Source organism: Sus scrofa, chromosome 1 (assembly GCF_000003025.6).
Source record: "Sus scrofa isolate TJ Tabasco breed Duroc chromosome 1, Sscrofa11.1, whole genome shotgun sequence".
Taxonomy (NCBI): Eukaryota; Metazoa; Chordata; class Mammalia; order Artiodactyla; family Suidae; genus Sus; species Sus scrofa.
This window is the reverse complement of record NC_010443.5, coordinates 128609315-128622505: the sequence shown is the minus strand read 5'-3', so window position 1 is coordinate 128622505 and position 13191 is coordinate 128609315. Positions and strand designations below refer to the sequence as shown.

Sequence of the window (13191 nt, the reverse complement as noted above, 5' to 3'; positions counted from 1 at the left end):
TCTCCTCCCCCATCTCTGTCTCTCTTCTCTCACTGGAAAAGCCAGCTGCCATGTCAAGTATGCAGGGCCTACACAGTGAGGAACTGAAGCCTCTGGCCAACATCCAGTGAGGAGCCAAGGCCTGCCAACAACCATGTGAGTGGGCTTGAAGTGGATCTTCCCACCCCAGTCAAACTTTATGATGATTTCCCTGGCTGACAGCTTGGCGTCAGCCTTATGAGAAACTCCAAGCCAGAACCATCAGACTAAGCCACTCCTGAATTCCCAACCTTCAGAAAAAGTATGAAACAAAAACTGTTGTTTAAAGCTGCTAAATTTGGGGTCATTTGTTACAAAGCAATAGGTAACATACATACAGATGGTATTATAATTCCCCAGTCACATTTATACTGTTTCCAAAGGTATCACTAAAAGGAAGCAGTGCCTTTCTAAAAGACTGTCGAGAACCAAGTGATCATGTGGTGCAATCTGCCATGATGGGGCTTCTGTAAGGTACAACCCTTCCATTTCCACATTACAATTCAAGTCCAACCTTCTCCCTACCAACAGTGATTACCCACCACCATGTAAAACTACAATTACTGTCATTCTGGACCAGTAGTTAGACTTCTTTTGAAAGCAATTCAAGTTATTTTGTCTTCTCTACATTTGTTCATTACGCCAGTTTAATTTTGTCTTTCCATTTGCTAATCAAAACAATTTTTATCTCTCCTGTAAGCCAAAGCTTAGTCTTATTTCTCTCCTTATAAATCTATGCTGTTCATCATCTTTTTAGAAGAGATTAGTAGTGGGACAAATTCATAACTGTTTACTCTGGGGAAAAAAAATCTAATTTCCAAAAATAATTCCAAACCGATTTCTTTTCAACCTAGCAAATTTACCCATCTTTCAAAATAATTAGCTAAAAAATTTATACATGCAATTTGATAACTAGTGGTTCACGTATATAGATGAGGAAAGTCCTAAACAAGACTAACAAATCTGTACTAAGAAATAAAGAGAATTAGAGAGTGCTAAAGTTCCCATAGTAACACCAACTATACCTGTAACACAGATAAACTTTTGCTTTGCCTATTTTTAGAGTTCCTTCATATTTTAAGATAATAGGACATTTTCCTTTCTCACCACCATAAAAAAGAAACAAGGCTGAATGAAAAAGATATAAACTTGGAGGAGTTCCCATCATGGTGCAGTGGTTAACGAATCCGACTAGGAACCATGAGGTTGTGGGTTTGCTCCCTGGCCTTGTTCAGTGGGTTAAGGATCTGGCATTTCCATGAGCTTTGATGTAGGTTGCAGACGTGGCTCAGATCCCTCGTTGCTGTGGCTCTGGTATAGGCCGGTGGCTACAGCTCTGATTAGACCCCTAGCCTGGGAATCTCCTAGAAAAGGCAAAAAGACAAAAAAAAAAAAAAATAATAATAATAATAATATAAACTTGGAGTTCCCACTGTGGCACAATGGGTTAAGATTCTGACTGGAGGAGCTCAGGTCACTGAGGAGGCCAGGGTTCAATCCCTGGCCTAGACCAGTTGGTTAAAGAATCTGGCACTGCTGAAGCTATGGCATAGGTTGCAGTTGCGGCTCAGATCAGTCCCTGACCTGGGTACCTTCCATATGCCACAGCTGCGGCCCTAAAAAGCAAATAAATAAATAAATAAATAAATAAAATGCTTGAGCAACAGTGAGTACCTAGCAGAGTCAGAGAAATAATAATGGTACAGAATAATAGAGTCAAAGAAAAGGAGAAACTGAATCTAGGAAGGTAGAAAGAGGAAATGAATGGAAAGAGGAAGGTGGAGTGGTAAAAGAAACACAGGGAAGGGAAGGAGGCATTAGGATCTGCCTCTAGCCCACAGGGAACCTTTGTACAATTTGGAAAAAAGATGCCCCTCGAAGAGGAAACAGCCCTGCACAAAGATGCACAGTTTGGCTACAAAGTTCGGGCTAGATATCAGCCCCAACTTGGTCCCTTGGCTTAGCCAGTTTATGCAGTCAACAACCTGTGTAACTGTACAGTACAGTCCTAGGAAAGGAAGAAAGACCAACTATCTCTGATGAAAAAAGAGGTTAGTATTTATTTACCTGTTTTGAAGTACAGGTAAATTCTTCCAGAGCTGTACACAAAAATCCAATTTTGTTAACTTTTCTTACTGCTTTACACCTGCATATGGAAGTCTTTTTAACAGAAAACATTTCAACTTGGGGGACAATGTTGTCACAATTGAGCTGGAAGAGACAGTTGCTAGATGATTATGGAATTTAAGGAAACCTATGTTAAGGGCAAGCATACCTACTTGCACCTGAGGTTTTTACAGTTTCTTACTGCTTCTATATCTGGCTTTTGTTGGACTCACACAGTTACAGAGGGCATCAGTGCTTACTGATAAGACGCTTAATAGGCATCTCTAGATAAATTTCCAAATTGAGAGTAGAGCTTCCTCACAATGTTTCTTTGCAAAAGGCCTGTATCACAACTGCCTTCAGTCACTTGTTAAAATGCAGATTCCTGGGTTTCATCATCCTAGACCTACACAAGCAGAAATTCTGGAAGTGAGGCTGGGACTCTATTTTATAAAAATGGACATTAAAGCTTGAAAACTTTTTTTTTAAAGGCCACACCTGCAGCATATGGAAGTTCCCAGGCTAGGGGTTGAACTGGAGCTGCAGCTGCCAGCCTACACCACAGCCACAACAACACCAGATCTGAGCCGTGTCTGCAACCTATACCACAGCTCAGGGCAACTCTGGATCCTTAACCCACTGAGTGAGGCCAGGGATCAATCCCATATCTTCATGGATTCTAGCTGGGTTCATCACTGCTGAGCCATGAAGGAAGCTCCTGGAAAGCTATTGTTTAAGAGGAAGGTAAGATATGAGAAATTTCTGGGTGAAGGTTATGAAGGAGAAAGGGAACAAAAAGAATGAGACCTGGCAACAGTGTACAGTATAAAGTAAAAACCAGGAATGGTTATATGTATTCCTTCCTCACCACATTTATAATGTAGAGATCCAAAATGTGTAGAATAACAAAATTTAAAAAAAAATCATGTTATACACACACAGAAATAGTGCTTGTGGTCTAATTATAAATGTTATTCTGAAATTGGGTTATAACGACATTTTGTGTATTAGGCTGCTAAACGGACAGAAAACCTCACTGGAGAAATTTCACACCGGAAGACAGACTACAGAATTTAGTCCAGACATCACTCTGTACAACTATTTGCCAAACTTAGGCCTCTGCCTATGAAGCTTAATTGATCAACTACTATTAGTCTTTTCTTAATAGTGTCTTGAGTGAATGACAGAAAAATGATAAGAGCAAATCACTTACCGCTGTAAGGGGTCCCTCTGCTTGCGCTTCCATTGGACTTGTCGGTGTAACTGCAATAAACTGACCAGCAGCTCCAGCCTGGAGTTCCAGCCTATCTGTGTATTGTTCTGAAGCAGCAGTGGCTGGGCACTCTCTAGAAAGTGCTAAGATCACACCTGAGGTTTCCTTCTTTAAATGATCATTTTCTGCCCAAGGACCTAATCGGAGTTTGTCATCTTGAGGCGATTCCTCCAGGACTTGAAGTACTTCAGGCTCCTCATCAGAAGGGCTTCCAGTTGTCTTATGACCTAAAGCCTCATTTGTCCTAAAATCCCGAAGGTCCTGTTCCTTATCCACAATCACCCATTCTTTGGAATCAACCTCCTGCTTGCAGGAGCTCAGGTTAACAGCTACAAATCCATTGCTGCCACCACCATCTGCTTGCTCAGGGGTGTTGGCAGAGGCAGGCTTGGAAGCATCTGGAAGATATTCTTCATCATAGTGCCAGATGTGGTCAGTGCGGGACACAGAAGGAACACAAGGCTTATGCAGCAGAGCAGGGAGAAGAGCTTCCTTTCCTGCGCTGGAATCTTTCTGCATTTTCTCCAAGCTTAAGAAAATGAATACAAGTTACTCATTTGTCCTAGGGAAATACTTGTTATATTACCTCTAAGCTCTATGAAGATGAGAGAAACTAATATGGACAAAGCATAAGGAATGTTTCATAGGCTGATAATGCTCTTCTCCATATGTCATGAATCTGTTTGGGAACATGGAGCCCATGGAGGGAGATGTCTCTCCTGATGCTGGGCAGAGGAAAGAAGCCTAACCAGGCTAACCAGGTGTGACCCATTTCACCTTTGCTCTGCCAACTCAATCACACTGCCCTCTGCTCTCTCGGAGGGAAGTGGGGGATAACATACCAAGGAGCTTTTGGTCTGAAAGAAGTCCTACAAAAGGAAATGTGGAAGCTGATATACATCAGGCAAATAGGCATCTCATTTGTTTTATCTTCAGAGAGGTATAGAAATGTAAACTCATTCAGGCAAACCCCTTCAAAGGCAGGGCTTTCAACCACACCCTGCCCATTCTGCACAAAGAGCTCCACATAGCAGGGACGAAGTGACCTTGGTGGTTTGGGAGCTTCATCAGGTATTTTTGGTTTTGTTGAATTAAAAGGCGGCTGACACTGTACAAACCTCTATGCTGGCTGAGGGGCAAGCAACAATAATGTGTAGATACAAGCTTACACCACACAGCTGTGAAACTGAATGATTACTATATGAGGAAGAATACACAGCTATAAAGTACTATTTTAAATGGAAACGAGACTGGACTAGAAGCGGCTAAACTGTCTTCAGGCACAGTAACTACTACGTAGTCAAATACATGGCCCTTCTAACCTCATATTTCATTGCTAATAGCAGCCACCAGGGATGTACAGTGAAGGATGTGACTATTATTAAAGCCTTAATATTACTGAAGCCTTCTACAGTTCATAAATATGTCCTAAGTTCTTTTTAAAGTTTCATTTTAGTCTTCTGTTATCAAAATTGGAGGTACTGGGCCTCATAACCATGAACTACAAACAGTTGTTACCTATATATAGCTCTCCAAAGTTCCATCTTTCCTTCTTTCCCAGTAGAATGATCAACATTCATGTCTCTTTTTCCTATAGCACTTGAATTGAACTGCCTATAACTTGCACTTAAATTACTTTTTCCCCTACTTCAGGTACCTTCCCCTCCTTCTTGCCTAATGCCATCCTTATCATGCCCTCTGTAACTCTACACTGCACCTTCTCCATTCCAATAAAAGAGATAGGGCATTCCCATCCTGGCGTGGTGGAAACGAATCTGACTACGAACCATGAGGTTGTGGGTTCGTTTGATCCCTGGCCTTGTTCAGTCTGTTAAGGATCCTGTTGCTATGAGCTGTGTTGAAGGTTGCAGACACGGCTCGGATCTGGCATTGCTGTGGCTGTGGTGTAGGCCGGCAGCTGTAGCTCCAATTTGACCCCTAGCCCAGGAATATCCATATGCCATGGGTGCGGCCCTAAAAAGGCAGGGAAAAAAAAAAAAAAAGACCATCTTCCAAAAAATATCACCTCAAAATGTTCATCTAATTTGCACCTAGTGTTATGAAGATACCAGATTCCACTAGTCAGTTCTCAAAGCCAAAGACTGTATGTTATAGAAGTTATAACAATATGAGAAGACAAATCACATTAAGAATGAGGATAATTGGGAGTTCCCGTCGTGGTGCAGTGGTTAACGAGTCCAACTAGGAACCATGAGGTTGCGGGTTCGTACCCTGGCCTTGCTCAGTGGGTTAAGAATCCGGTGCTGCTGTGAGCTGTCGTTTGGGTAGCAGACGTGGCTCGGATCCCTCATTGCTGTAGCTCTGGCATAGGCCGGTGGCTACAGCTCCAACTGGACCCCTAGCCTGGGAACCTCCATATGCCGAGGGAGCAGCTCAAGAAAAGGCAAAAAAAGACAAAAAAAAAAAAAAAAAAAAAGAATGAGGATAATTAAAAACATGGATGAACATGCTCAGTCAAATCACTACTACAAAAATGCAAGCATTCCTTATTCAAAAACCTTTACATAATAGAAATGAATAATAATACTATCTTAGTTGCTTCCAAAAAAAAAAAGAAAAGAAAAACAAAAACTATTCTATACCAGGTCTCAAGAAACTTGTCAGTATCTGGCTTTGGCTCCAGTGCCAGACGTTTTTCTAGCTCAAAGCTGTGGATGGAACGTAACTTTCGCACCAATGGAACATCTCTGTCTGGCTGAGTAATCTCTGAGCGGACACGAATTGGTGAACCGAGACTTGGAGCATTCAGAATACCATTTGCTTGACCATGGCTGTTCTCTTCTTCAGTAGCAGCCTAGACAAAACATAAAAAAAAATTCTAGTTGCTAGACATTGTAGGAATCACTGAAGTCTCTCAAAATAATATAAGCAAATGACTAGGATTTTTTTCAGAAGATTAGGATATTCTAGTTTAATTCATTATATACTTGTCTATTAACCCTTTATTAAATAAGTTTTCTTAATTTATTCTCAAATTCAGTACTTAGTTTTTTATATTTTGGTGCAAAGATAAACAGACTAAAAATGTTTAACCATCTCAGTTTTTTGTCCTGTGTCTAACTAGATGCTTGCAGGATCCCATTCCAGTAAACTAAGATTAAAACCTGGAGAGGAAATTCTCTTTGAGACAAAGTTGTCTCACAAGAGATAGGAGAGATTGCCTAGCCTGAATACTCCCTGTCTCATTTCCTCTCTAAAAACCAACAAGAAAACCAAAGCTAGAATAATAAGGAGCTGGGTAGAGCAGAAGGAGGCTGAGCATGAGGCAACCCAGAGGGTTGGGGCTGCCTAAGGACAGATGCCTACAGCAGCATAATTACAAGGAAATTCAGCCTTACATGACAGTAGTGTGACAGAGGAAAGTCTGGATTTCTATTCTGATTAAAGAACTTCAGACTTCCCATCGTGGCTCAGTGGTTAATGAAGCTGACTAGCATCCATGAGGTTGTGGGTTCAATTCCTGGCCACTCAGTGGGTTAAGGATCAGGCATTGCTGTGGACTGCGGTGTAGGTCACAGACACAGCTTGGACCCTGCATTGCTGTGGCTCTGGTGTAGTTTGGCGGCTATAGCTCTGAATTGACCCCTAGCCTGGGAAACCTTCATATGCGGCAGATGAGGCCCTAAAAAGCAAATAAATTAATTAAAAATAAAAATAGTTTATGCTAGATTCAAAGTTTTTGATTGACAGTTATTTTTCCTCTGTTTTCAATTATTAGTGTTTAGAAGTTTACCGTTGTTCTAGCTTTTTTTTTCTTTGGTAGATGACTGTTCCCTTGCTACTTTTTAGCTTTTCTCTTTGTCTTTAGTGTTCTGCATTTTAATATGATATGTCTAGGCATATGCGTATTTTCATTCTGCTTGGGCTAACTTATGGCTTCCTGAATTTTTGATTCACAATTTTGTATCTGTTCTGGGAAATATACAACTATTCTTTACCTAAATAATGCCACCTCTTCATTCTTTCTGTTCTCTAAGACACCAATCAAATAAGAATTCATTAGTTCTTTGCTTTTTTTTTCTTTTTTTCTTTTTTTTTTGTCTTTTCTAGGGCCATACCTGTGGCATATGGAGGTTCCTAGGCTAGGGGTCTAATCAGAGCTGTAGTCGCTGGCCTATGCCAGAGCCACGGCAACGAGGGATCCGAGCTTCATCTGCAACCTACACAACAGTTCATGACAATGCCTGGATCCTTAATCCACTGAGCAAGGTCAGGGATCGAACCCGAAACCTCACAGTTCGTAGTTGGATTCATTAACCACTGAGCCACGACAGAAACTCCTCATTAGTTCTTTTATTCTGTCATATCTCCTTTTTATTTTATTTTACTTTATTTTTATTTTTAGGGCCTCACCTGTGGCACATGGAAGTTCCCAGGCTAGGGGTCTAATCAGAGCTACAGCTGCAGCTGCCAGCCTATGCCACAGTTACACCAATACCAGATCTGAGTCACATCTGCGACCTACACCACAGCTCATGGCAATACCAGATCCTTAACCCACTGAGCAAGGCCAGAGATCGAACCCGAAACCTCATGGTTCCTAATCAGATTTGCTTCTACTGCGCCATGATGGGAACTCCTAGCATAAACAAATTTTTTTTTTTTTTTTGTCTTTTTGTCTTTTTGCCATTTCTTGGGCTTCTCCCACAGCATATGGAGGTTCCCAAGCTATGGGTCCAATTGGAGCTGTAGCCACTGGCCTACACCAGAGCCACATCAATGAGGGATCCAAGCTGAGTCTGCGACCCACACCACAGCTCACAGCAATGCTGGATCCTTAACCCACTGTGAGGGGCCAGGGTACAAACACGCAACCTCATGGTTCTTAGTCGGATTCATTAACCACTGAGCCACAACGGGAACTCCGACATAAACTATTTTTAAAGAATAAGGCTGAAATAACAAAAAGAACAAAATAATGCCATTCACAGCAACATGGATGTAATTACAGACCATCAAACTCAGTGAAGTAAGTTAGAAAGATAAGGACAGGAGTTCCTGTCGTGGCGCAGTGGTTAACGAATCCGACTAGGAACCATGAGGTTGCGTGTTTGTACCCTGGCCTCGCACAGTGGGTTAAGGATCCAGCATTGCCGTGAGCTGTGGTGTGGGTCGCAGACTCAGCTTGGATCCCTCATTGATGTGGCTCTGGTGTAGGCCAGTGGCTACAGCTCCGATTCAATCCCTAGCCTGGGAACCTCCATATGCCTCAGAAGCGGCCCAAGAAATAGCAAAAAAGACAAAAAAAAAAAAAAAGAAAGATAAGGACAAATACCATATGACATCACTTAGATGTGGAATTTAAAATACTGCACAAATGAATGTATCTACAAAACAGAAACAGACTCACGGACATAGAGAATAGACTTGTTATCAAGGTGGAGAGGGGAGGTAAAGGATGGACTAGGAGTTGGGTTTAATAGATGCGAACTATTACATTTAGAATGGATAAGAGGAGGTCCTTCTGTATGGTACAGGGAGCTCTATCCAATTTCCTGGGATAGAACATGATGGAAAATTATATATATTTCAAAAGAATGCATATATATGCATGACTGAAATTGGCACATTGCAAATCAACTATAATTTTAAATTTTTTAATTAAAAAATAAAGAATAAAGCTGAAATAAATACATTTACAGCTAAGTAAAATTTGAAACACTCCTCTATCAAAAATCTCCACTAAGAAACCTCTAAAGGGAATATTTCAGGAAGAAAAATGATAATCCAGGTCTTTCAAAATTGCAAGGAAGTGGTAAGCATCTATGAAAAATCCATATAATCATTGCTTATATAAAAGAATAACACCACTAACAATCTAATTTACCTAATATCATAAAAAGAATTAAAAATAGAACTAAATCAAGATTAAATAATGATAATGTGGGAAAGACAGAAAACTAAAGTAATTAAGATCTACATCAAGTGTCATTTCACTCTGCCACATACACAAACATCCATATGGGCTGGCAACTGAGAATGTCACAAGAGATTTTTTATTATAAGAACAGTTTGCTCCTGGTACTGAAACCAAGCAGGGCCCCGTGAGTCTACTGGGCATACAAGCCTTTCTGTGTCTTCCATTTCTTGTTTTTAGGGAAAAAACCTCAGCCTCTGTGACCTTCCCTGATTTCCAAAGGGCAGGTTCAAACAGTTGCTAATCAGGGAATAGAGGGTATGCAGAGACCAGAGAGGAGCAATCAAGAAAAAAATAGTGCAGCTTTGGGGGCAGGGTCCTGGTCCCTCCTCAAGGAATATAGATAACAATATCTTTGAATTCTTCTATGGAACTAAAACCCCCAATGAATGGAAGATGTTAATGAAGCATTCTTTATTCTGGAAAGAAGACCACCAGACCACTGAACACCAGCTTTGAAAACAATGCAGGCATGCCTCTACCCTGATCTTTATCTGTGGCCCTATTTTTCACTCCCCAAGCTATAAAACCACCTTCCAATCTCTCCTAAGGGGGGCACAGTCTTTGAGGCATTAGCCTTCCATGACCCTCCTTTGCCTGGCAAAGCAATAAAACTACTTTCTTCTCCTTCGCCCCAAAATCTGTCTCCTCGTTTTCTATTCGGTCCCCGTGAGCAGATTCCTAGTTCCAGCAATAGTACCATAAAGACAGCCAGAGGTGACACTACAAAACTCTGACACTGAGTTCCTGACCACTTTTCACTACTTGTTCCTGATTACTATTAGTCCAGATAATGCTTATTCAACAGCCAGACCACAGGGCAGCATATCAATCTATATAGAGAAATGTTTTTGCAGATGACTCTCATGACTAAAAAGTATATTCAATGTTAATTTTTTAAATGAAATGTTTGAAAATATAGTGTATATTGCCCCCAAATAGGCCAAGCTCCTCAAATCATCACAGAAGATTGTTTTCAAGATGTATTTCTCTTCCATAAAGCAGAACTAGCCAACTTGCTATCAATCATGTTAACAGACTTAAGCCACAAGTCTCATTTTAAACTTATGAATTTAACCTCCTTCCCAACTAAAGCACTACAAAAATGTAGGAAGTACCAAAAACTGATCTGTAATTCATTACTCCTCCATCCCATTTATCTTCATCTTATCGTTGATGAAAATGGAAATGAAAGGAAACAGTAAAAACAAAGAGAAATTTGGGGATAATCTATCCCAAGATCACTAAAACTCATTTAACTCTGAATTCTTTATCACTCCCCATACTTACCAGTGGACCTGCTCACGATCCTAAAGAAGAAAAAATGATGTTACTTACTCAACATCCACTTTGTCAGCTCAAACCAGTGTGATGCTTTCCATTTCCAACTCTCATTTCCCCACATCCCTCTGAGACAGTTTTCAGAATGAACCCTCCTAGATCCACTGTTCTACACTATGAAAGGGCCCAGTCTTGTCACTTTTTTTGGAAAGACCATTAACTTCTGTTCTATAGATGTCTCTTCTTTTAGTCTCTGTGTCTGGTTATTTTTAATTTATTTTTTATTACTCAGTGAATTTATTACATTTATAGTTGTACAATGATCATCACAATCCAATTTTATAGGATTTCCATCCCACAACCCCAGCGCATCCCCCCACCCCCTAAACTGTCTCCTTTGGAAACCATAACTTTTTCAAACGCTGTGAGTCAGCATCTGTTCTGCAAAGAAGTTCAGTCTGTCCTTTTTTCAGCCTCCACATGTCAGTGAAAGCATTTGATGTCGGTGTCTCATCGTATGGCTGACATCACTTAACATGATAATTTCTAGGTCCATCCATGTTGCTAAAAATGCCAGTATCTCATTCCTCTTAATGGCTGAGTAGTATTCCATTGTGTATATATACCACATCTTCTTGATCCACTCCTCTGTCAATAGACATTTAGGTTGTTTCTGTATCTCGGCTATTGAAAATAGTGCTGCAATGAATGTTGGAGTGCATGTGTCTTTGCGAATCATGGTTTTCTGTGGATAGATGCCCAGGAGTGGGATTGCTGGATCAAATGGTAGTTTTGTTTGTAGTTTTCTGAGGAATCTCCATACTGTTTTCCACAGTGGTTGCACCAATTTATATTCCCACTAACAGTGTACTAGGGCTTCTTTTTCTTCACACCCTCTCCAGCACTTATTGTTGGTAGACATTTTGATGATGGCCATTTTGGCTGGTGTAAGGTGGTACCTCATCGTGATTTTGATTTGCATCTCTCTAATAATGAGTGATGAACATCTTTGCATGTGTTTTTTGGCCATCTGTATGTCTTTTCTGGAGAACTGCCTGTTTAGATCTTCTGCCCATTTTTTTTTTTTTTTTTTTTTTGCTATTTCTTGGGCTGCTCCCACGGCATATGGAGGTTCCCAGGCTAGGGGTCTAACCGGAGCTGTAGCCACAGGCCTAGGCCAGAGCCACAGCAACGCGGGATCCGAGCCACGTCTGCAACCTACACCACAGCTCACGGCAACGCCGGATCGTTAACCCACTGAGCAAGGCCAGGGACAGAACCCACAACCTCATGGTTCCTAGTCGGATTCGTTAACCACTGCGCCATGACGGGAACTCCCTTTTTTTTTTTTTTTTTTTTTTTTTGCTATGCCCATTTTCTGATGGGGTTTGTTTTTTTGGTATCAAGCTGCAGGAGGTGTTTATAAATTTTGGAGATTAATTCTGTGTCAGTTGTGTCATTTGCAAATATTTTCTCCCATTCTGTGGGTTGTCTTTTTGTTTTGTTTTTTCTGTTGCTGTGCAGAAACATTTAAGTTTGATTAGGTCCCATTTGTTTATTTTTGTTTTTACTGTCATTACTCTAAGAAGGTGGATCTGAGAAGATGTTGCTGTCATTTATGTCAGAGAGTATTTGGCCTATGTTTTCCTCTAAGAGTTTTATAGCGTTTGGTCTTATATCTAGGTCTTTAATCCATTTGGAGTTTATTTTTGTGTATGGTGTTAGGAAGTATTCTAATTCATTCTTTCCCATGTGGCTGTCCAGTTTTCCCAGCACCACTTATTGAAGGGACTGTCTTTTCTCTATTGTGTACTCTTGCCTCCTTTGTCAAGGATTAGTTGGCTGTAGATGTGTGGGTTTAATTCTGGGCTTTCTATCCTGTTCCACTGATCTATATTTCTGTCCTTGTGCCAGTACCATACGGTTTTGATGGTTGTTGCTTTGTAGTATAGTCTGAAGTCTGGGAGACTGATTCCTCCAGCTCCATTTTTCTTTTTCAGGATGTCTTTGGCTATTCTGGGTCTTTTGTGCTTCCAAATATACTTTAAAATATTTTGTTCAAGTTCTGTGAAAAATGTTCTTGGTAATTTGATAGGGATTGCAATGAATCTGTAGACTGTCTTAGGGAGTATAGTCATTTTGATAATATTAACTCTTCCAGTCCATGAGCATGGTATATCTTTATATATATTTGTGTCATCTTTGATTTCTTTCATCAGTATCTTACAGTTGTCAGAGTATAGGCCTTTTGTCTCTTTAGGTAGGTTTACTCTTAGGTATTTTATTCTTTTGGATGCAACTGTAAACAGGATTGCTTCCCTAATTTCTCTTTCTGCTCTTTCATTGTTAGTGTATAGAAATGCTGTCCATTTCTGTGTATTAATTTTGTATCCTGCGACTTTGCCAAATTCATGGATGCACTCTAAGAGTTGTCTGGTAGAGTCTTTTGGATTCTCTAGGTATAGTATCATGTCATCTGCAAATAGTGATAGTTTCACTTCTTCCTTTCCAATTTGGATTCTTTTTATTTCTTTTACTTCTCTGATTGCTGTGGCTAGGACTTCCAAAACTATGT

General features: G+C 40.5%; 1 protein-coding gene across 5 annotated transcripts in view; it reads right to left on the bottom strand.

Moving 5' to 3' along the window:
• Window positions 1–13191, bottom strand: part of TTBK2 (tau tubulin kinase 2) — a 150419-nt gene that overhangs the window by 17589 nt on the left and 119639 nt on the right. For all 5 annotated transcript variants that reach the window (XM_021097126.1, XM_003353383.5, XM_021097136.1 and 2 more), the window contains 2 exons: window positions 6001–6212; window positions 3338–3926 (listed from right to left, as the gene is read on the bottom strand). In XM_021097126.1, the coding sequence (XP_020952785.1) occupies window positions 3338–3926; window positions 6001–6212 (801 nt within the window). The remainder of the gene's footprint in view (window positions 1–3337; window positions 3927–6000; window positions 6213–13191) is intronic.